General features: G+C 44.7%; 1 protein-coding gene across 1 annotated transcript in view; it reads right to left on the reverse strand.

Moving 5' to 3' along the window:
* SLC30A8 (solute carrier family 30 member 8) overlaps positions 1-23,763 on the reverse strand; it is a 408,809-nt gene that overhangs the window by 14,493 nt on the left and 370,553 nt on the right. Inside the window, exon 6 of the mRNA XM_078685565.1 lies at positions 23,454-23,559. Coding sequence (XP_078541691.1) covers positions 23,454-23,559 — 106 coding nt within the window. The remainder of the gene's footprint in view (positions 1-23,453; positions 23,560-23,763) is intronic.

Genomic DNA, 23,763 nt, shown 5'->3' on the forward strand with positions numbered 1-23,763 from the left:
TCTAGTAGGCAGTCTGGTGTACCCGGAGAGTCCCATATGGGGGCCTGCGAATGATAATAGGGTATGTCCAAAATTCTACGAATTGCCTTCCAGATGTTAAGTGCTGTCCCAAGAAGCTTCAGGCGAACCTTCTTAAAAAACGTCTGGTCCCCAAATTTGTAAAGAAAAAACTCAAAACCGTGTGGCAAGTCTGATAACATGGCCTGGAAAAGTCTTCCGTGTGAGGAAGAATCTAGTTTGTTTGCCAGGAGTCTAAAATTCTTAAATTGGAAAGCATAACAATAAAAAAGTAAATCGGGAAGAGCCAATCCGCCCAGTTTCAGCCCCTTTCTTAATTTCCGCCAGGCAATTCTAGGGGACTTGGTCGCCCAAATAAAAGAACCAATCCTTCCTTGAAGGTTAGAAATATCTTTTTTATTAAAGTGTAAGGGAATAGAGTTAAATAAGAAAGTAACTTTTGGCAAAATTATCATCTTGACTAGGTTGACTCTACCATAGATGTTAAGAGGTAAAGTATTCCATCTAGTCAAGAGCTTCCTTATATCCTTAACCACCGTCTGCCAACTGGTTTTAGTGACGTCATCTAAATTATGAGTAAGCTGAATTCCCAGGTATCTGATTTTTAATTTGGCTTCCGGTATCGGGGCCAGGTTATTCCAGCTCATTATATCTGTCTTATCCTTATTGATCCTGTATCCCGAGACCGTGCCAAAGTCCTCAGCCAATTCAAATAACCTAGGAATAGCCCGCTCAGGATTAGATGTGTAAAGAAGCAGGTCGTCAGCATAAAGTGCTGTCTTAAGAACCAATTCTCCGATTTTAAAAGGTAAGATCACTGGGTCAGATCTCAGGGAGCAAACAAAGGGCTCGATATAAATATCAAAAAGGAGGGGGGACAGGTGACATCCCTGCCTTGTTCCCCTAGAGATATCCAACCATTCGGTCAGGCTACCATTGACTAATACCTTGGCTCGGGGGCCCCTATACAACGTCTCAATCCCTCTAATAAATATATCTGGAAATCCAAACTTTGCCATGGTTTTCCATAAAAAGACCCCATTAACCTGATCGAATGCTTTTGCAGCATCAATCGCAACAATGGCCATCGGCAGTCCCCTCTCCACTGCCATATCCATTGCTCCTACAACTTGAAAAGTAAGTTCGTTTAGTTGACGCCCTGGTATAAACCCCCGCTAATCAGGGTGAATGATAGACTTAATTATTTTTGCCAGTCTAGACGTTAGGATACCTGAATATATTTTTAAATCCGAATTAAGAAGTGAAATGGGCGTGTACGATTCTATATTTTTGGGGTCTTTATTAGGCTTTGCTATCAGGGTGATAGTTGCTTCTGACCAAGAAGCCGGGGTGCCCCCCCCCGTATAAAAATGTTATTAAGTAGTGACAATAATGGAGCTAGGATTTCTTCCACGTTATCCTTATACAGCTCCGTCGGCAATCCATCCGGGCCCGGAGCCTTATTCCTAGCCATCTTTTTCAATTGGGCCCGTACCTCTCCCTCAGTAATCTCTGTAACTAAATATTCTTTATCCGATTCACTCAACTGAGGTAACTCTCTCATGGCCCACCAATGTTCTAGCTCATCCGCCCCCAGACTATTCTGCTCCTGGTATAATTCTTCCATAAACCCTCTGGCCTCTCTCCTGATCTCGGCATCTTCTATTAAGGGCAGACCTGAACCCCGCTGGATTAGTGTACTAATATTATTCCTACTCCTCTCCGTTCTAACTTTCCAGGCAAGAAGAGAGCCGCATTTCTCTCCGTATTCAAAATTTCGGAGTTTACTCACTTCCCACCTATCCTTGTTTATTTTATCAGCACGTGCCTTAAAGCCTATCTTTAACTCAGACAGCTCTTTTTCGAGTTGTGGGATCCTACCTCTATCTTCCAATACAGCTAACTGTAGTTGTTGTTCTTTTGTTTTAATCAATTCAAGGTCAAATCTATCTTTTTCTTTCATAGGTTTTCTCTTTAAAGCCATGTGCGACCCAAGAATGCCCCTTAAGAAGGCCTTAAGCGAATCCCATACTATTGGTTCTGGAGCTGTACTCGCGTTAAATAAGAATTCCAGCAGGTTTCCCTTAATTTTACTTTTAATTTCATCATCTAAAAGGATTGTTCTATCCAAAGTCCATCTATATAATGAGGGGATGACTTTAAGATTAATTTTCAGCTCCACGACCGAATGATCAGACAGACCTACAGGAATGTAAGATACTGAAACAATATCTGACAAAAAAGCTTGATCTAAAAGAAAGAAATCAATTCTAGAGTATTGTTTATATTTCTTACTGTAGAAAGAGTATTCCCTGAGATTCCCTTGCTTAACTCTCCAAACATCCTGTAGGTTAAAGTTTTTCATAATATTCTTCAGAGCCAACAGGGATTTGTTAGGGGAATTGTATTTTGCCTTAGAGGTACGATCCAGAAGGAGATCTAATATGAGGTTAAAGTCGCCTCCCAAAATAACTGGAGCTGTGTACTGTATCATATACTCTTCTAATTTTTGAAGAAACCCGGGGTTGTCTTCATTGGGACCATAGTAAACAGCACTTAAGAACGTGAAACTGCCAATAGAGAGGACTGCCACCAGCCATCGCCCAGACTGATCAGTTCCCCAGCTTTGCGCCCTGATACCCTTATTTGCCCGCACAATAATGGCTACTCCTCTCGTAGAACCCTTCTGCTTAGAACACAGAATTTCCTGAACCCACCTAAGTTTAGAAAAAACTTGACCACACGCTTCTGCTTCAAGGTGGGTTTCTTGTAAGAGATATATATGCGCATCCGTATTTTTTAAGAATTCACAAACTCTTTGCTGTTTCTTCCGATTCCCTATCCCATTTAAATTCCAGGATAATATTATATTACTAGCTGCCATAGCGAAACCTGTCATCTAGTGTAGCTATAGCTCGTTGTGATCTGCATTAGTTTTCTAACCTATCAAGATAAAAACTTCTGGCATCTGAGGACATTTTTAGATATTTTACCCCCTCCCCTCTGAAATCCCTCCCACCCCACCCCCCGAGGAACCCTCCCTTCATGTTCTTATTCGGCGTGTCCACGCCCTAAGGAGCCCCCCCGTCTTTGAAACGCCACGCCTAACTGAAAACTTTTACTTTCCCGTGCTCTATATATTTAACCTTAACTATTTAGATCCCCCACCCGTATGCAGCTTCATTTTTTAAAAACTTTTTTTACTTATTTGCTTATTTATTTATATTATTTTATATGTATTTTTTTCCCCTTTTTTTCCTCTTTTTTTCTCCCTTTCCTTTCTTTCTTTCCCCTTCTTTTTCCCTTCCCCCTCTTTTTCTTGACTCCCTCTAGTTTAATACTTTACCATATGTAAAAAAAAGAAGAAAAGAGAAGAGAGTGTACCAACCCCCATCCCTGTTTTACTAATTATATACAGCTAATTATATACAGCTGATAACTATGTGCCCAAGTTAATACTTCTTAACTATATTCTCATTTTATCTAACAACTCATCTACTTCCTCGGGGTAGTTACAGTTATGCATCTTGTTGTTCCACATTATTTTTAATAAGGCTGGAAATTTCATTTGAACTTGAGCTCCCAGGGAACGAAGCTCAGGCATCCTGGAGCCCAACTCCCATTGCCTCTGAGCCGTTTTCCCCCTATGTCAGATCTAATTTGATAGGGATTGGCACGGTAATGAAGAGAAGATCGTGCGAGACACCTACTAAGGATTAGTTCTTTAACCGTATATGTCTGGAAATAAACCAAAATCTTTCGGGGGGGCTTTACGGTCCAGATGTAACCTAAAAGGGTCTCTGTGCACACGCTGGATCTCTGCTTCTAAATCTATATCTGGCCGATCCTTTAATATGTCCTCCCGTGGTAGCCTGCACACGAACCCCTTAATATCTTCCACTTCTGCCCCTTCTGGGATCTTAAGTATTCTTAAATTGTTTCGCCAACTCTGCATTTCCAATCTCTCCATGTCCATTGTGAGTTTACGGTTCTGCGCCTTTAGAGCATCAATGTCCTTAGAATTTTACAGCGATGTTTCTGAAAGCGAAGTAACTTTACTTTCTAACACACTGGTTCGAGCTGCTATCCCCTCCATTTTGGCCTCTAGATTATCAAATCTATCGTACAGCCCTCTCTGGTTACTCTCAGAGGTTGCAAACCTATCCATCAAGTCCTCCCTGAGAGATTGAAGTAAGCAACCGAGTCGGTCCCTCTCCTCCCCACCTACAGCTTCCTCGAGCATACCTCTAGTGTTTAGGATGGAGTCATGTGCAATACTATTAGTACTACTAGAGGGAGGAAGGGGGTAAGATAGAGGATCAGGTAAGGCTGTATGAGGGGTTTGAGAGATAGTGCAGCTCCCTAAGTCGGATAAAGTCTGAACTGTGGATAATACTGTAGGCAGAACAGGGCCAAATTTGCTGAGACTAATGTTGTGCTTGGGATGGGAGACCCTTGCCTGCCCGACGAAACAATGTTCGATGCAGGATCACGTTCTGGGGCAGTAGATAAAGTAGATTTTAATCCTTCCATATTTGTAGTCGGCTCCAATACTGCATATCTATTTTTCAAAGGTAAAGTAGCCAGGGTGGGGGGGACAGACACCATGTCCGATTGGTTAGACCCCTCTCCTACCTCCGCCACCTCATCCAAAACTTCACCCTCTTCTTCAGCAGGCTCTATGTTGGTATCTAACGCTATTACTCCTGCCCCTTCGCCTGATTTTTCACAGGGGCCTTCCTTCGAGTTGACTGCCTGCTCCATAATCTTGAAGACACTTTTGAGGGAGGGGGTGCTTCTCTGAGCTAGAAGCTGTTTATTGCTCTTAACAGTCCCCCCTCTCTTACCTCCCCCCTTCTTCTTTTGTTTATAAGGGGATAACGGTATTGGCCCCTCTCTTACAGCGGTCTCCCCTGAGTCCCAGAGCCCCTGCCTCCTAAGGTCCTGTTTTGACCTTAACTGATACCGATTTCTAGTGCCCACCGCTCCAACACCAGATACTAGCCCCTTTGGCTGTTTTGACCCAATAGTAGGACCCCCCTCTGTGTTCTCTGTAACAGAATCTACCACGATAGCACCAGTTCGGCAGGATCGACTTTCAGCTTCTTTCAGAGCATCTGCCTCCATACAGGCACCCCCTCCTGAAACCTCCTTACCGGCAGCTTCACTCTTCTGTGTATTCAAGGATGAATAATGGCCCCAACAAACAGGACCTTTCACTCGAAAGATGAGTGCTCCTCTCGAACGCTGCCAGTGATCCCTGCTGTGAAATAACCCTCCTTGTGTGCCTTTGAAACCGCCAGACGGTGGACGCACAACAGCCTTCAACGAACAGCAGCTGCTTCCAGCGCGACTCTGCTCTCCTGTCTCCAGTCGAACGTAGCGCAGAACGTGATGCCGTGGCCGCATCCCTCAAGGTCCGGGTCCGAGGTCCTAGTGCCCTGGAGCATTTTTCCTCTTCGCCGGGAGACACAAGATTGAAGGAGAACAAACTCAGTTTTGAGGGATGAAAAGAAACAAAACAAATGTTATCTGACCTCACCGTTTAGAGCTATAAAAATCAGCCTCTGAACTGGGGGATATCCACCGTGAAACAAATTGTGGCCTCCAGGCGAGGAGCTCCGCAGCAGCCGTTAGCCTGCCGCCGCCATGTTCCTCAATCGATTACCACAATTTAAGAATCAAGTCAATAACATGATTTGCTCAAAATCCTACAATTTGTGGTCAGGGACAGAAGCTGAGATTACATTCTTAATTCTCAAAGTTGCACAATTACCAATTGAGAAGTTCTATCACATTTGAACTTCAACATTCCCTCCTTATCTGCAATTGTACCCATAGGCAGATACAGGTGGCCAATTACCTTATAGCCAAATGCGTGATGTCATTACTAACGGTAATCCTTCTTTTGAATCATATCACTGGTTTTAAATTCCTGATAAATGTATGTAATTCTTGATGGTGTATAGAAACAGTATATATGAATGAATGATTTTGCATTTATTTGTATTATCTGTAAATTTGTCATAATAAATGTGACTAGGTTAGTTTTAACAATAGCATGAAATACAAAAGGTCTGTCTACGGAATTTAGAAGCTTATTGAATTAAAAATTGGATATAATCTCCAGGTTGGTCCTAGTATTTTTTTTAATTTCAATTAAAGTTTTTAATTCAGAAGATACTACCTTTCATCGCGAGCAGAACAGACTTTCACGTACTATAGGACCAGGAGCTGTATGAAATATGGTTACATTTGGCTCCTTTCTCCTAGTACATATTTTGAAAGTTCAGTTTTCTAACTTTTCATTATTTTTCTTGTATCTATTTTTCCTGGCTAACATTTTTTATCTTCATGTTTTGATTATGCTGTCTTCCATTATATTCAATTAATTTTTGTTTGCTGACATATTTAATATTTGTTTTTTCTTCCTGATCTTTAGGAAACACTTTTTACATTTATTTTTCCTTGAAATATTGTTAATTTTGGTTCTCATTCAATATCATTTTGAATAAAACACATTTTGCCTGGGCACCTTTTGCCATTTGCACTCTGTTACATTTATTTTTCCTAGTAATTTTTCTGATTGTATTTGTTGTTCTATTTTGTTTTGAATGAAACCTATGTTGCCTGCAGGAAATTGTTTCTATTAAATGTTATTTTTTTTCCAGCCTTTAACTTTTTTAAGCAATTGTCTATTTTGCTTGTTGTTTTATTTCTCTTATTGAATATGTTTTTTTAACATACACATTACAGGAATATATTTGTCTCTTAGTGCAACGTTTTGGTGTTGGTTTGTAGAATACTATACCAATATACAATTTCTCTATTGCTTTGTCATATCAGCCCAAGGTATTTGATGTGGGTGAGGTTTCAGTCACTAAAATCTCTTTAACTGGGTTGTGGTCTTTTTGTGGTAATTTCCCATCAGCCTGGTGTTAAATTCTAAAAGAAAGAGAAGGAATGTCCTACCCCATGAGTACCAGTTCAGGAATCATGAATTGCAAGGTGACCAGTTAATCCTTGATGTATTTGTGGCACTTTGTTTAGTAACTTGTTATCCTTTGAGCTATAAACTAAATTTTGGTGAAATCTGCAAATTATACAACAGATGGTGTATGTGGCAAATGCAGCAAATCCATAATTATGGGGAAAACAATGCAGCCGCTGAATCACCCAATTCCAGCGACCAGGTCTCTAACTCTAAAAAAAAAATAAGGACCACATCTGTCCAATATAATTTCAGTATTAGACAATGCCCATTACAGTATATGTTTAATTAATTGTTTGTCAGGTTATGTGGCTACTATAAATAAGTTTAAACTATAATACCATAGCTCTGTGTTTCTTCATAGACCATTGTTCTTCCTACATCAGTGTATTGAAAACGAATGCCATTTTCTCATTTTCCTAGTTCATTTAAGTCTGAAATGTTATTAATTTTGTGAACACATTTTTAATTCTATTGGTATATTTTACATAGCATAAACCTTGTTAAGAACAGCAGAGCGATGTGTATGGTAAAATGGTTATTACAATGTTTGGGTGGAGGGACAGTATTGTTACAATGTTGAGTGATCTTTGAAGAGTCGAGACGCGATTTATGTTAATATTATAGGCCCAATTTAGAGTTTGGTAGACAGAGTACTATGGTGCAAAGGCAATGAAGTGCCTTATCCACCAAACTATCAGGCTGCCCACTTAATTTGTTGATGGGCGGACCTTAAGTTTTCCACAAACAGTTCGCCATTGGCACCGTCGATGAAAAATGTCCAGCGATGTCCTGATGAAGGATGTACAATTACACTGCCCACTTTACGTAAAGTGAATGATGTAATGTCTTTTTTTCAGTCTGTCAAATCTAAGAAAAACCTGGTGGTGAGGGACTGAAAAAATAATGACAAGCATTCACTGGGTGAAGACTCCCAGGTTGTGGGAGTCATTCGTTTTTGTTTTTAGAAAACAAACTCCTGCTTTGGGAATGTAAAACGTTTGGTCAACAACAGTTGAAACCCAATGGTGATTGTCCACTAAACCTTTTCTACATTGGAAGAAACCACTGCCGCATTGATTCCTTTCAATATACAGAGATGACCAGTCGGCCATTGGTCATATCTTAATTTGGAGGACAATACTTCCTCAAGATGGAGGAAGTAATGACCTCCACCACTCCAACGGACGGAGTACCATCCATCAAACTCTAAACCAGTATAAAAGTTCCATAGTTTCCATGTGTCTACACTGACCTTTTGAACTATTCAATTGATTGTATGAAGGGGAGCCACTTTTCACCACTGTTGCACTTGTAAGGGGTCTCCAAGCCCCAAGAGACCCTGCTGCAGCGCCAGGAGGCGCCAACGCCTTTCTCGCGCCTGGAGGCATTTAAATTCAGCCGCGGTCTCCGCATTGCGGGAGCCGCTTTTCACCACTGCTGCACTTGTAAGGGGACTCCAAGCCATAAGAGACCCTGCTACTCTGCTGCCGCGCCAGGGGGCGCCGACGCCTTTCCCGCGCCTGGAGGTATTTAAATTCAGCCGCGGTCTCCGCATTGCGGGAGCCGCTTTTCACCACTGCTGCACTTGTAAGGGGACTCAAAGCCCCACGAGATCCTGCTGCTTTGCTGGCGCGCCAGGAGGCGCCGACGCCTTTCCCGCGACTGGAGGCATTTAAATTCAGCCGCGGTCTCCGCATCGCGGGACGCGCTCGGGTGCGACCGGGCGAATCCCGGGCCAAGGGCGGGCCCGTCCTTGCCGGTCTCTGACAGGAACTGGCAGGGCAGAGCCACTCCCCTTTCGCCCCACGCACCGGTTTGGACTTAAGTTGATCGGCAAAGCTCAAGGTACTGTCTTGCTGGTTGATTGCTCCCTGGCTTTTGTGGGCTTGCCCTGGGTTTTGCGAACCTTTGCCTCTCTGCTCACATACTTAGTACAAAATACTATTTTTTATCGCTTACCATTTAAGTAATTCATTACCACTGTATGTTTTGTATGTTTTGTACCCTTCAAGCGTACGGAGCCCAGAAGAAGTGGGTCTAACAGGGCCTCTTGTTTTTTAGCTAATATTTAAATATTTGTGACCAACTTAATGGGGAAACGGGGGGAGAGTGGGGAGGGAAGTGAGGGGGGGTTAGATGTGACACGAGGCAAAAAAACACTGGAAAATTGCTGCTGATAATAATTGTGACATGGACCAAATAGACAACCTTATCAATGAATGCGAGGGTATCCTTGAATCTACTCCCCTGAAACACGTTAATGGCGCTATTAGTAGTAAAAATTCTAGTCATAAAGGGAATCCATCGGTGAACCTGGTGAAACATACTTTTCCTTACATGTTTTGCAAGCCAGGGAAGAAGCAAATACCAAACACAACCAATGGGGTGCAGGATCTTAGTGCTAGTCTACCGTCTGTAACTGAGCATGCAGAGCTTTCTCTAGGTAACATCAAAAGCCTGGGGGTATGGCTGGACAGGAATCTTACTCTTAACACTCAGGCCACAAAGCTCTCTGCCACCTGCTTTGGACTCCTCCGAACACTGAAGAAGGTCCTCCCCTTGCTGCCAATGGAGGCTAAACAAACAGCTATTCAGGGCATAATACAATCACGCCTGGACTCTAATAACGTCCTTTATCTGGGAGCCCCAGAGTACACATTGAATAGATTGCAACTGGTGCAGAACTGTGCGGCCCGTACCCTACTGCAAATTCCACGAAGAACCCCAGTTAGAGAGGCACTGACTAGCCTCCACTGGTTACCAGTACGTAAAAGAGTCATCTTCAAAGCAATGTGTATTGCTCATCAGGCCTTTTGGGACGCGGGCCCAAAAATCATGCGCAGCCTAGTTAGCCAATACCACCCAGGCAGAGAACTACGCTCTAGTCAGGCTTTTATGGCAACAGTCCCCAGAATTAAAAGGTCTAGAGCAGGCGGAAGAATGTTCACCTTCAACGCCTCAAAAATCTGGAACTCCCTTCCCCTTCATCTAAGATCTAACCCCAACCTTGCCTCCTTCCGCAAGCAACTTAAAACCCATCTGTTCATATCCCCGTAATCTTTCAGCCCCCTTCCCCTCCTCCTAGTCTCTGTCAGCCTCACTACACCCTCCTCTGGTTCCCTAGCGCTTGGACGCCCCAGGGCAGCAATCGCGCTGTATAAATGCATTTAAAAAAAAAAAAAAAAGGTGTAGACCACGCAGTCCACATAGATCCAGTAGTTATCTGCACAAACAGATTCCAACCCCTTGGTGACTTGCTAAGGCAGAATAGGGATGAATAAGTCTCCCTAAGGCTAGAACAAATCCAAATGTCCCAGACTCACATTCAGAGTCGCACATTATGTGCCAAGAAGTTGTTACACTGAGAGCCGAAGTGCGGGTTCTGAAGGGTACATTAGAGGAGATACTATTTATGGTCAAATCTTTGACATCTGAGGTAGAGCCACAGGGAAAGGGCGGCTCACAGTATGTTAGCGCTCCGGAACCTTCCTTGGGTTCTATTCCCAATGAATTGGTGGGTGTCACAGCTACTATAGGCTCAGCCGGCAACAAAGTTGTTAGAGGGACAGACATAATTCATAAACGAGCCACAGCCATGGAGAGCTCGAGTAGGGCAACCTCCGTAATGGCAAGGCACTCATCCCCCACCGCAGCTAACAATTATTAAATCTTTATGCAGCCCGGTAATGGGCATTGTGAATCATCTGCCCCTAGGCCATAAAACCCACCCCTATGGGGGTTTATCGAACCAACGACCTGACATGGGGCCTGATCGAGAGAGTATACTTAACCCACTAAATCCTTTTAAAGTTTACATGGTAAATGTCCCAAAATGCGATCCCAATGGTGTCAATGAGAACAGGGACTCGCTTACTAACAAAGCTATCCATTTGATAAGGCACATTAGAGGTTGCTGTTCAGTGAATAGGGACGATATAATAGCTGCACGAAGGATTTCTTCCTCTAGACACCCTTATGACTGTATTGAACTCACAATTGGAGTTCCGCACTAGCCCCCCGGAGAATTCTAAAATCCAATTCAGACGTTCTCCACGTGGTCATGATATTAGGGTCACACTGAGACCCCCCAGAATGCAGGGATGTTCCACCCTAGAGAACAACGATTGACTAGGATCAAAATAAATACTTGGTGCATTTACAGGGCCTGGGTTTATATTAACTATGTACCTACTAAGCAGGCACCGAATGCCAAGAAGGTTCAGGTTCCATCTATCCAAGCAGAAGGTGTACCACAAACGGTTATTCTGTTGGCACAAAAAGAAATAACGCCCCAGACCCCAGTCCCTATATCAGCTGTAAATCGAATTTTGAGTTGGAACATTGCAGGCCTTAGTACGGAGATGAGCTCCTGGGAGTGGCATGTATTTATAGAGGCTTACGATATATGCCTCTTCCAAGAGACCTGGGCCGAACTACCCCAGTTTCATGTAGGATATTTGAATTATTCTGTAGCGGCAAGCAAGGGAGCTAAAGGGAGGCCCTCTGGAGGGTTGACTATATGGGTACGCCAAGAGCTTGAGGTTGATATCCAGGTTCTACCAACACAGAGTGACTATATTCAGGCCATTAGATTGTCCACGCGAGACCACTTAACATTAGACATATATAACATCTATGTCAGAGGAATAAGAGGCCCCCCTCTGTCCCCCTGACCTCTGCTCTCCCTTGCCACCCCCTCCCATCTCCGGTTCCCGCCGCTGCATCCCCTGTGGCCCCGTCCCCTATTGGCCACCCCGCTCCCGCACCCCAGCTGCACATCCCTCCCACCTCTCCATTTATGGCGGTCGCGTTACGGCAGTGAGTGCGATCATCTCCCTGCCTCCTGGCAGGTCGCTCCATGCACCGCGCAACTCCACCTGTTTGGCGCCAGTGCTCCCAGCCTGCTCCTGCCAGGGTTCGAAGCCTGCTTAGGCTCTTCCCATCGTTGGTTCTTTTTGGTTCTTTTTTGGTTTCTTTTTCCTGGTTGTTACTGTTTCGCTCTGTATATTTTGTGCCACTTTATAACTGTATACTCGTTTTTTGCCCCCCACTGTCCCCCTGACCTCTGCTCTCCCTCGCCACCCCCTCCCATCCCCAGTTCCCGCCGCTGCGTCCCCTGCTGCCCCGCCCCCTCGTTCCCCATTGGCCACCCCGCTCCTGCCTCCCAGCTGCACCTCCCTTCCACCTCTCCATTTATGGAGAGGTGGAAGGGAGCCCGTGGCGCAAGCCCGTCTGCGCCCATCCGCACCTGGACCGCGCCCAGCACCAGAACCCTGGCCCCCGCGAATGCCGCGACGCCCGACTCCGCTACGATGCCAGCACCCTCCACGCACTCAACTCCGGACAAAAATACACCAGCTTCCGGGCCTCCCTGAAGCGCACCCACGAACCCTTCTCCTGCCGGAACTGCAGCTTCACCAGCATACGGCCAACCAAACCTCCAACAAAAGAACCCAACTACCTCAGATACATCCTCCACAACACCCGCTCCGCCCGCAAACACGCCATCGAACTCTGGGACCTTCTCGACTCTACCTCCCCAAACATCGGCTTCCTGACGGAGACCTGGCTGAACCCCACCTCAGCCCCCGACATCGCCATAGCCATCCCGGAAGACTACAAGATCACCCGCAGGGACCGTACCAACAGTCCACAGAAGCACCCTCAGAGTCTCGACCAACACCGACGACACCCTCAGCACCGCCGAACACATGCACTTCCAGATCCACACCGACCCCAACACCACCCTCAGAGGAACCCTCGTCTACAGACCCCCCGGACACCGACCGCAGTTCAGCGACTCCATCACCGACTTCATCAGCATAAACGCCCTCGCCTCCACAGACTACATCCTCCTCGGGGACTTGAAATTCCACCTAGAGAACAACAACGACATTAACTCCACCAACCTGATGGACAACCTCGCCAACCTCGGACTTAGACAGCTCGTGACAACACCAACCCACGCCGCAGGCCACACGCTGGACCCCATCTTCACCGCAAGCCCCCAAGTCTCCGTCAGCTACACCACCGAACCACCACTGCATCCACTTCACCTTCAGGAAACCCACCACACACCACCGCACCCAACAAATGCCCCGACACTGCTGGAGCAAGATCACAGAAGACCAACTAACTAACACCCTCGCCCAGAACCCACCTGCCGACTCCTACGACCCCAACACCGCCGCCCGCAACCTTAGACAGTGGATCGACGACTGCGCCAACACCCTCGCCCCGCTCAAGACACCCTCCAACAACCATACCAGCAAGAAAGCCACCTGATTCACCGATGACCTCCAGGCCTCCAAACGAACCTGCCGAAAACTGGAGAAGAACTGGCTCCGCAAACGAACACTGGAAAACTACGCAGCCCACAAGGACGCCACCCGCCGACACCATCAACTCATCAGAACCGCCAAGAGGGTCTACTTCAAAAACCGCCTGGATAACAACGCACACAACAGAAAAGAGCTCTTCAACACCGTGAAGAAACTCTCCAACCCCAGCTCCAACACCAACGTCATTCCGCCTTCGCAAGACCTGTGCGATTCACTGGCCACCTTCTTCCACCGCAAGATCACTGACATCCACGACAGCTGCAACGCTACGATCACCCCGACAACCACCGTCCCCACGACCACCACCTGCACCAACCCCCTGCTCTCCTGGACCAACGTCAATGACGAGGAAAGCAGCGAAACTATGAACACCATCCACTCCGGATCACCACTGGACCCATGCCCCCACCACATCAACAAAGCCAGCACAGCCATCGCACCCCATCTTCGGAAAACAATCAACACCTCCTTCGAGACAGCAACCTTACCTGAAAGCTGGAAGCATGCCAAGATCAACGCCTTACTCAAGAAACCCAAGGCGGACCCCAATGACCTCAAGAATTTCCGACCCATCTCCCTGCTCCCATTCCCGGCAAAGGTCACCGAGAAAATCGTCAACAAACAACTGACCCGCTTCCTCGAGGATAACCACATCCTGGACACGTCCCAGTCCAGGTTCAGCAGCAACCACAGCACCGAGACCACCCTCATCGCCGCCACGGACGACATCAGGACCCTGCTTGACAATGGAGAAACAGCAGCCCTCATCCTCCTAAACCTGTCAGCTGCCTTCGACACGGTCTGCCACCACACACTACGCACACGCCTACACGACGCCAGGATTCAAGAGAAGGCCCTGGACTGGACAACATCCTTCCTCTCTGACAGAACTCAGAGCGTTCGTCTCCTCCCCTTCCGCTCCACAGCCACCAAAATCATCTGCGGCGTACCCCAGGGCTCTTTCCTCAGCCTAACGCTGTTCAACATCTACATGGCACCCCTCGCCCACATCGCCCGACAGCGCGACCTCAACATCATCTCCTACGCTGACGACACCCAGCTGGTCATATCCCTCACTAAAGACCCTCACACCGCCAACCAACCTCCACGAAGGAATGAAGGCTGTCGCCGAATGGATGAGGAACAGCAGACTGAAGCTGAATTTGGACAAGACGGAGGTCCTCATCCTCGGCTCCACCCCTTCAGCCTGGGATGACTCCTGGAACCCTAGGAATAGCTCGACACCCACCGACCACGCACGCAACCTAGGGGTCATCCTCGACTCCACCCTCTCCATGACCAAACAGGTCAACGCCGTCTCCTCATCCTGCTTCAACACCCTCCGACGGATCTTCAAGTGGATCCCCACCGACACAAGAAGAACAGTCACCCAGGCCCTAGTCACGAGCAGGCTGGACTACGGAAACACCCTCTACGCAGGAACGTCGGCCAAGCTCCTGTGGCGATTGCAACGCATCCAGAACGCGTCAGCGCGTCTGATCCTCGACATCCCCCGTCGCAGCCACATCACATCCCACCTGAGAGACCTGCACTGGCTCCCCGTCAACAAGAGGATAACCTTCAAGCTCCTAATTCACGCACACAAAGATCTCCACAAAACCGGCCCAGCATACCTCAACACTCGACTGAACTTCTACACCCCCACCCGCCAGCTCCGCTCCACCAGCCTCGCCCTCGCCACAGTCCCCCGCATCCGAAGAGCGACCACCGGCGGCATATCCTTCTCCCACCTCGCCGCCAAGACCTGGAACACCTTCTCCACCAACCTAGGTCAGACCCAGGACCTACTGGCCTTCAGGAGACTCCTCAAGACCTGGCTATTCGATCACTAGCAGGACCCCCACATCCCCAGCACCGTGAGACCCTCACAGGTGTGTAGTGCGCTCTGCAAGTGTTATGATTGATTGATTGAGAGTTTTTAGCGGCTCTCAAGGACCTCTTGGACATGCAAACAGGTGGTCTCAAATATACTAATAGGGGGGGACTTTAATACAACGTTTGAACCCCTTACCACCGAAGACGGTAATTGGATAGAAGCAGAAGATAGTAAATGGGGTGTTCCATCGCTAGAGTTAAATCCTATAAGGAGATGGACAGATATGGCCTTTCAATTAAATAACATTTGTTTGGAACAGGGTTTAAGAGCTCTAAATGGGCGTACCAAGTCAGATAGACATGGAGCCAATACTTTCAACAATGGCTATCACGCTTGCAGAATAGATTACGTCCTGGTGAGCCTGGGTCTATGGCACCAGATGGTGGATATGATGGTAATATATAGGCTTGAAAATGACCATAATACACTGTGTGGAACCTTGAACCTGTACTGTCAAACGACGGGTTCCCAATCCCGGAATGGGCATCATCTAGGCGAGGTTGTTCCATCTAATGACCTAAGGCGGCTCAAGTGGGTAATGTTAATAGAGTCGCCTGCCTAACTAGATAATGTCCTCCAGAGTTTGGATTATGCGATAAATGAACTAAAGGTTAGCACTGATGAAAAAGGAGATTTAGCAAGGTCAATAGGCATACATAACACTTTTTTAAAACTATTACGCACTTATTTCTTTAAGCAGGGGAAGAACATAAAGGCACCTGCACTGAAGGAGGGGCAATGGTACAACGCAGATTGTCAAGTGGCATGCAAGGCCTCAGGGAATGCTATTAAAGAGGGTGTTCCCATAGAGGTCCTTGAAGCGATGTCACTTTATAAGGACACCCAGTTAAAAGCTAAGAAACTTTGGGATGAAAAAAGATGGCAGGATTTAAGGGATGCTTGTGCCATGAAAAACCCCAAACAATTTTGGGACGTCTATAAATGGGCGAACAGGGGCCAGCATGAGCGTTCCCAAAATCATGTCTCTCAATCTGACTGGGTGAATTATTTTAAAACCCAATATGCCTGAACTGTCCCAAAAGGAGAGGGGGACATATTAACTGAGCTATATCAACACAAGACATTCACTAAGGCTGAGGTAGAGATTTCACTTAAATCAATATTAGCCGGAAAGGCACCAGGGCCTGATGGCATACCTAGGTACATCTTTTTATAAGATAAAGACAGATGATGCCGGTACATCTTGTTGATGTCCAATGCCATTGCCCAAGGAGCCGCTATACCCGATTCCTGGAAGAAAGCGGAGATCATCCCTGTTTATAAGAAGGGGGACAAATCAAGTCCAGGGAATTACAGGCCTATCAGCTTAATCGATTGTCTCCAGAAAATAATTGGGAGACTTGTGCTTAATAGAGTGCAGGATTGGATTGAGGAGTTTGAGGTCTTGTCCACCATCGACCAGGTGTTTTGATTTGTTTTGATTCATTGGAAGACTGTGATATTAGGTAAGGGAAGCCTGTATGCCGCATTTGTAGATCTTAGGGCGGCATTCGATCCTGTCCCTTGCATGAAGATATGGCTAACCTTACGAGAATTAGGGCTTCCACCTGAGCTCTTGACTCTGATTATCAGACTACACAATGATAATAGTGCGCAAATTAGATGGGGCGGGCAAGGAGAAGTAACTGAATTATTTCCAGTTGAAAGAGGTGTGAGACAAGGCTGCGTTATGGTTCCTACGCTATTCACATTTTACATTAATGGGATAGTGGATTACATAAGCGCAATGCTGTCCGATGCCCCCACACTAGCTGGCGACAAAGTGCCTATATTGATGTTTGCCGATGACACATTGGCTACAGAGAGCCCTCAAAACTTTTGAGGGTTTTTGTTCGCAGAGGGGCTTGGAGATCAATGTGTCAAAGACAAAGCTAATGGCATTTAATGTTCATAAGGACTTTAAAAGGGCATTTGTATGAATGATAGGCCATTGGATTTCCTGAAGGAGTTCACCTATCTAGGGGTGAACTTCCAAGATAATATGAAGTGGGATCACTGGGTGGAATTAGCTTCTCTTAAACATAGGCAGATTTCAGGGACCCTGCACCAAGAATATAACCTATCATACACTAAGCCCATCAGCCCAGTTTCAGAAATGTATAGCATAAAAGCCGCCAGCTCAGCCTTATATGGCTCGGAACTTTGGGGATGTGAAAACCTTAACTACTTCGGATAATAGTTTTCTATGGAAAATTGCTAGACTGCCACAGAGCACTCCTACCAGCCCTTTGCTAATTGATTTAGGGATAAAACTGATTGCTACTGTAGCCAAACTTCGGCCTATCCTCTATTGGAGGAGACTCTGGACTACACCAGAGCTTGCAGGCTATGCAAAAGGTGTTCTAGAAATAATGAGGGCTGACGTTTCTCATCGCATTAAATGGTTATGGGTGGTTAGAGACCTCTTATCCGTTATAGTCCTGGCTTTGATGTGGGTGGATCCCGAAAATTCAAATTTTCCAACTAAGGAGGTGCTCAGGGCCAGGTATTGGGAATTGTTCTGGGATAATAACATCAGGCAAGGTGAGCCATTCATCCTCACATGCCGATTCCTGCAACATAAAGCCACTCCGAAGTTGGAAATTTACTGGGATCTAATCACAAAACCAATGGACCGTAAAATGTATTTTCAATTCAGGGTGGGCTCAGTTCAAGTGAGATTATTCACCGTAAAATGGTCCATTAATGCAGAAACTACTTGCCCGGGATGCAGGTCCTGTAATGAATCTTTGTCCCATCTCCTCTTTGTTTGCGTGGCTTATGCTGCCCCGCGTTGGGTCTGGCTACTTCCAATTTGTAAGCAGCTGGGCACTAGACAGGCAGCTGAAGCAGAACGCATCCTGCGGACTGACACGTCTCCACCTTTCGTAATAGTCATGGCAAAATTTCTAGGGTGGGCATGGGTATTGAGGGCTCGCTTAATATCCCAGAGTGAGATCAAAAACCAAAAAATCTGAATTGTTCCGAACTATTCAGCCTATCATTGAGTAGTGTAGGCCTCGATAACAAGTACCACTGATTAAGTCCTAAAATTTATCAATTTTAAGTAGGTATAGTGATTTGTCTCTCGTATATAAGAGTATGGTGCCTTTTTGTATATATTGTAACTGTTTTATGAAATGCATTAAGGAGATTTTATTTTTTTATGTCAAGTGAACTCATTATACGTCTAGACACTTAGAGAGCCCCTAATGGGGGTCTGTCTTGGGAGCGTATTTCCATTTTCATTTCCTATTTATGAAATGTATAAATAAGGTTATCGAAGCAGCTTTCTTATCCCTTTATTTATTTAATGTAAGCTTCCCCTCAACAGCTGTTTTACATATACAATCTTTTCTGTACTTTTGTAAATGCTTTTATGACTGCAAATTGTCCAATAAAGCTGTTGAAACTGGAAAACTGGATCTGGTATCAATTGGGAACTTAACTAGAGTAATTCAGTAAAAAAAAAGGCTCTCTGACTAAAGAAATTGGCCCCAAGTATGATTATGTTTGGTTACTCAATATTTGTTGGCCCATAAATTAAAATCAATTGATAGGCTTGTTAAGTACCTAACTGGTAGAGGGATGACTGCAATGTGTACTGCTGTGACATATTTCTCCACATACAATTTCTCCCTTAAGTTATGTTATTTATTTCTCATCATATTTAATGTTCTAATAAGGAGCCTTCAGGCGGTACAAAACTGTGCAGCTAGGCCTCTCATGGACATTCCCCGGAGAGAATCAGCCAGAAGAGCCATAACCACCTTACATTGGCTACCAGTGTCAGAGAGGATCCAGTTCAAAACCCTCTGTATCACCCACAAGATCCTGACCGCCAAATGCTCTCCTATATTACAAGGAACCATCGTCCCCTACCAGCCTAAAAGATCTCTGCGCTCTGGCAACAAACGCCTAGCAACGATCCCCAAAATCCGGAAAACTAGAAGTGGAGGTCAACGATTCTCCTATTTTGCCACCAAAGGGTGGAATACCCTTCTGGACCACATCAGACTGGTAGATGACCATCTGGCTTTCCGCAAACGATTGAGAACATTGCTATTTCCATCTAGCTAAATGGAGCAGTCACAGCCATTAGTCCACAGCGCTGGGAGGCCTCCGGGTAGCCATGCGCTCTACAAATATTTTTACAATTACAATTACAATTATAATGCTGACAGATGAATAATTGTTGTACTTTCTCTCTGTATACCCACAATATCTCAAACATACTACAAAAACGTTCTGCTACTTTGTTGCCTCCACAGTAAATCATGTGATGTGATAAATTGTCCATAAACCAGTAATTTCCTATAGTATTGGCTGCCAATTAGCTGTGATTCACTGGAAGCATTAACGTTTGCAGTAATATTGTCCCTTGTCTTGAATTCAAAAGCATGTTATTTGTTTTCATCGTAACTAGAGCAATGCATTGGAATACTGCAGACACACTGGTGCACTTCTAATTTTACAAAATATGTTTCTAGTATTCTTTAGGATGTAATGAACATTTTAACGGAGTAAAACGTTTATTTAAATAGCCATTTTATCAAACAGTCAGTGCTAATTGACAACAAACTGATCTTCCTGTACTTGGGTAATACTAATTTCAAGGCATACTATTTTATTTATTTATTTATTTATTTTTTATTTTAAGAGTTTTCTATAGCGCGAACATGACCCTTGGGTATCAGAGCGCTTCACATTACATGAGGTAGTTATAGTCAAGCATTGTTATAGTAAACTTTCAAAGTATTATGAGGTAGGTACATATACAGCAATGGAATGATAATATCAATTAAATTTCTACAAAGAATATATATATATATATAGAGTATGACATAGGTTTCGTATATAGCTAAATATAATGTGTAACAGAATCGATCGATCCTAAGTGTCTATTTCCTGTGTATATTTCAGTTCCAGTCCTTGATCATGTATTTACTTAAGTTGCTGTTGATCATGGCATGTTTTGTTTAAGCTGTTTCATTTACTGGTAAACTATGTGTTCTAAGAGCATTTTTTCTCAGCCTCAGTAATGATGTTTTCATTAAGAATTTAATAGGCCTTTTAATTATTTGTTCTCTACATTTCCTGAGTAAAGCAGCTGGTTTAATAACTAACCATTAATGAAATGGGGCAACCCAAAGGATACGGACCTGGGTATATAGCGATAAAAATAAACAGTGGTCCAGAACCTATTTCTTTATGATCTGATCCAAGCAGTAGATATTCATGCAGTTATTTATTCATGAGCGTTCCTATTGAATCTGCTCCAACACGTATATGAACTGAGTTTCCTCAAAGAAAAGAAATACCACTACAACAACAATACATCAAAAAAGAGTACAATATTTAATTCATTGTCTCTGGTCAAATAATTGACAATCCACAAAATTTCTGATTAATTTGGAATAGGAAGTTGCCCAAAGGAGCGTGCAAAAAGAAAGTGATCAGAACGTGTACAGTGAATAAAGAGAAGAGATAGAAAATCAGAGTGATGATAACAAAATATTCACATTAGTATTATACAATCACGGTTTCACAGTTTTTCCGTATCAAAGCTACCTGGCCGCACAAGATAATAATTAATAACCCCTGATGTCAGAATAATATAGGCAAAGACAACTATGTCAAATGTGTGCACTTTTTATATTGCAAATATGGGTCCAAGGTAGGAGTAATAGCGTCGACGTTTCGACTCGACTTATGGCCAACCGGTAAGTTAGACCTGGACCGTGCGAGTCTTCATCAGGACAAACATTAGCAGGGCAACCAAGGGTTGTAGATGACCCTATAAAAAATAGAAGGGAATTACCCTGGCGGTCACATCCTCTATTTGTAACATTGCGGCGGGTGCGGCTTCAAGCTGCACCCGCCGCATTGTTACAAATGCATACATTGCATTTGTATGCAGAAAGCGGCAGGCACCGCGCGGTGCCTTCCGATTTCTTTATACAAATGCAGGGGGGTACCATAGGTAGCCCCCATGTGCAACCCCCACCCCCCCTTCACCCCTGGGGGCCCGCAACGGGCCCCAAACAAAAGTCTGTATGCCTTTCCACGGCGTAAATGCCGCCGTGGAAAGGCATAGTACTCCAGACATCCTAATATGCCTGGCGGTGTCTGATAGACACCGCCAGACATGTTAGAGCTTTTCCGCCGTGGTTGTAAGCCGACCACGGCGGAAAAGCGGCGAACTGAAACCAAGACCCACCAGCCATCCTAATTTGGCGGTGGGTCTTTGGTGGGTCCGCAGAGGATTTTCCGCATCCTCCGGGCCGGCGGTGGCTTCCGCCGGCCCGGAGGATGCGGAAAATCCTCCATCATAATCAGTCCCTTAGTTTTTTTCGGTGGTCGATCTTCATCGGTCCTTCCATTCAGGACTCGCATGCCTTGATACTCAAGTTCTGTCACCAATTGTTTGCCGAGTCGATCCGTTCGAGTCCTCGCCCCAACTTAAGACTGTTGTGGAACACACCAAAACATATTATCAGCTGTCAGTATTTCATCTTCCACAGGTGAGAATATCAGGTTTGAGTTGAAATCACCAGTCTTTATTATATTCCACGATGGCTCATTACTGCGAAGGTCCGTAATTAATTTGCATAGTAGAGCGTTTTTTATCTTTTTCACTCGGAATTTGGGTTGAGTGTAGTAATTAATCAGGATGGTCGTCTTGTTGTTACTTGCATTTTGTTCTGAAAATTTAATTAATTGAATGCTTGGATCAGGAGATTTAAGCTGTTCCGAATCAACTTTTAAGGCTATTGTGATGTATACGGTGGCTGAGGCCCACAAGGAGTGTGTCTGCAACTTGTATCTCGTCTAAGTATTTGTAGCAAACAAGTGGACACTACATGAAACTTATCCATGAACACATTTAGACCTTTCCATAGATGGGCCTCTAACCAATGGGTGCCCACGGAGTGCTCTGCTACACTAATGATAAGGCTTGCCTTACTCGGAAGTGATATTGTGAATGTGCATTTGTGTACTATTGCCTGCTCACAATGAGTGTTTGCGTGACTTACATCCTGTCTGATCATTTTTGGGTTATCCTAGCAGTGAGTAAAATCCCTAAGTGATAATAACTCATGGGTAAGTTTCTGTAGCTTTTTCCTATCCCGAACGTATGCCTGATTTATTTGTGCTTTGAATTCTGTGTGTGTATTTCTTGTATTCTTTGTATTGCTGAAATTATTTTTTGTTTGGAGGGCCTTCACTCTTCTGGTGTGGAACACCACAATACTATTTTAGTTCTATAAAAATTGGTTCATGTATTCGTACAATCTGGCTCAAGTGTGAGTTGCATTTTTGTGTGTATAATATCAACTGATAAACATGGGCCTAGATTTACTAAGGGCTTGCATCACACAAGGCGACACTAGCACTTAAGTCAGAATAATGACGCCATGCAGAGCCAGGTTGCATAGTAATTCTTGAGTAATGCAAGGGAGCGCCAGTTACTGCCTTGCCTTACCCTGCCCTTGAAAGCCGTTCCATGGGTGCAGCATGCGTGATCCCATGCATCCGTCCATGGTTTTTGTCACAGTCCCAGTTTTAATAAAACTAGGAAACCTGCTAAAGTGCTACACCTTCCCAGGTGAGGTGTAACAAGAAGAAATATGTTTATTTCTCCTCATTTTTCTCTCTTTCTTCGTGTGCCATATGTAAGTAAATATGGCACATTCCTGCCCTCTCCTTGCCACACTACGCAGCGTGGCAAGTTGTCTTGCTGCGTTGCGTGACTTGTTAGTAAATATGCCTCATGGTGTGTCTCGTCCGTCCTCCGTAAGCATGTCAGAATTAATATGGATTTGCGATACTTGACATTCAATACGAAACCTTTGCCAAAATATGGTTATGGCTGCTTGTTTCTTTTGCTCTGTAACTGATGATGCACAAACTGGTGCTTGCCTGTCAAGGCAGGAGCTACATTGTTTTCAAGCATAATAAATACCTTGCCAATGCATTTTTGCCCTTACCCGCTGCACAACAGTAGGTATACTGTGGCATCCATGGGGTGGTGTATTAGAGCCCTCATTCTCAGGATGTTAATGTATGAATTTAATATAAAACCTCATTTTTCTAGCTCTGCTGCAAGAATAGCAACGCGATCATAATGATAATAACAATAATCGCACAATGAATATATATAATAACAAATCTGACTTGTTTCAATCAATATGGATCTTACCTTCCATCAGCAGAAGAAGTATATCCCGGAGGATGGTGATGGTCGTTGCCAGGACAAAGATTGAAAATATAAAGGTGCAGATAGGGTCAGCTATTTTATATTCTGGCTAGAAAATAAACACATTTCATTCTTTAGTTTCCTTTTGCCGACCGAACCTTCTATCAGAACAGACATCTACCCTGGCTTCAAAAAAGATGCTTTAAGATCGTTTCTTTTCCTAAGATGCAGCTAGCAGGTTATTTTGTAAACTTATGAAAAATATTTTCTGCTGCTGATTTCCAACTGGCTATTTTAATTGGTGACCTCATCA

This window comes from Lissotriton helveticus, chromosome 4_1 (genome assembly GCF_964261635.1).
Source record: "Lissotriton helveticus chromosome 4_1, aLisHel1.1, whole genome shotgun sequence".
Lineage (NCBI taxonomy): Eukaryota > Metazoa > Chordata > Amphibia > Caudata > Salamandridae > Lissotriton > Lissotriton helveticus.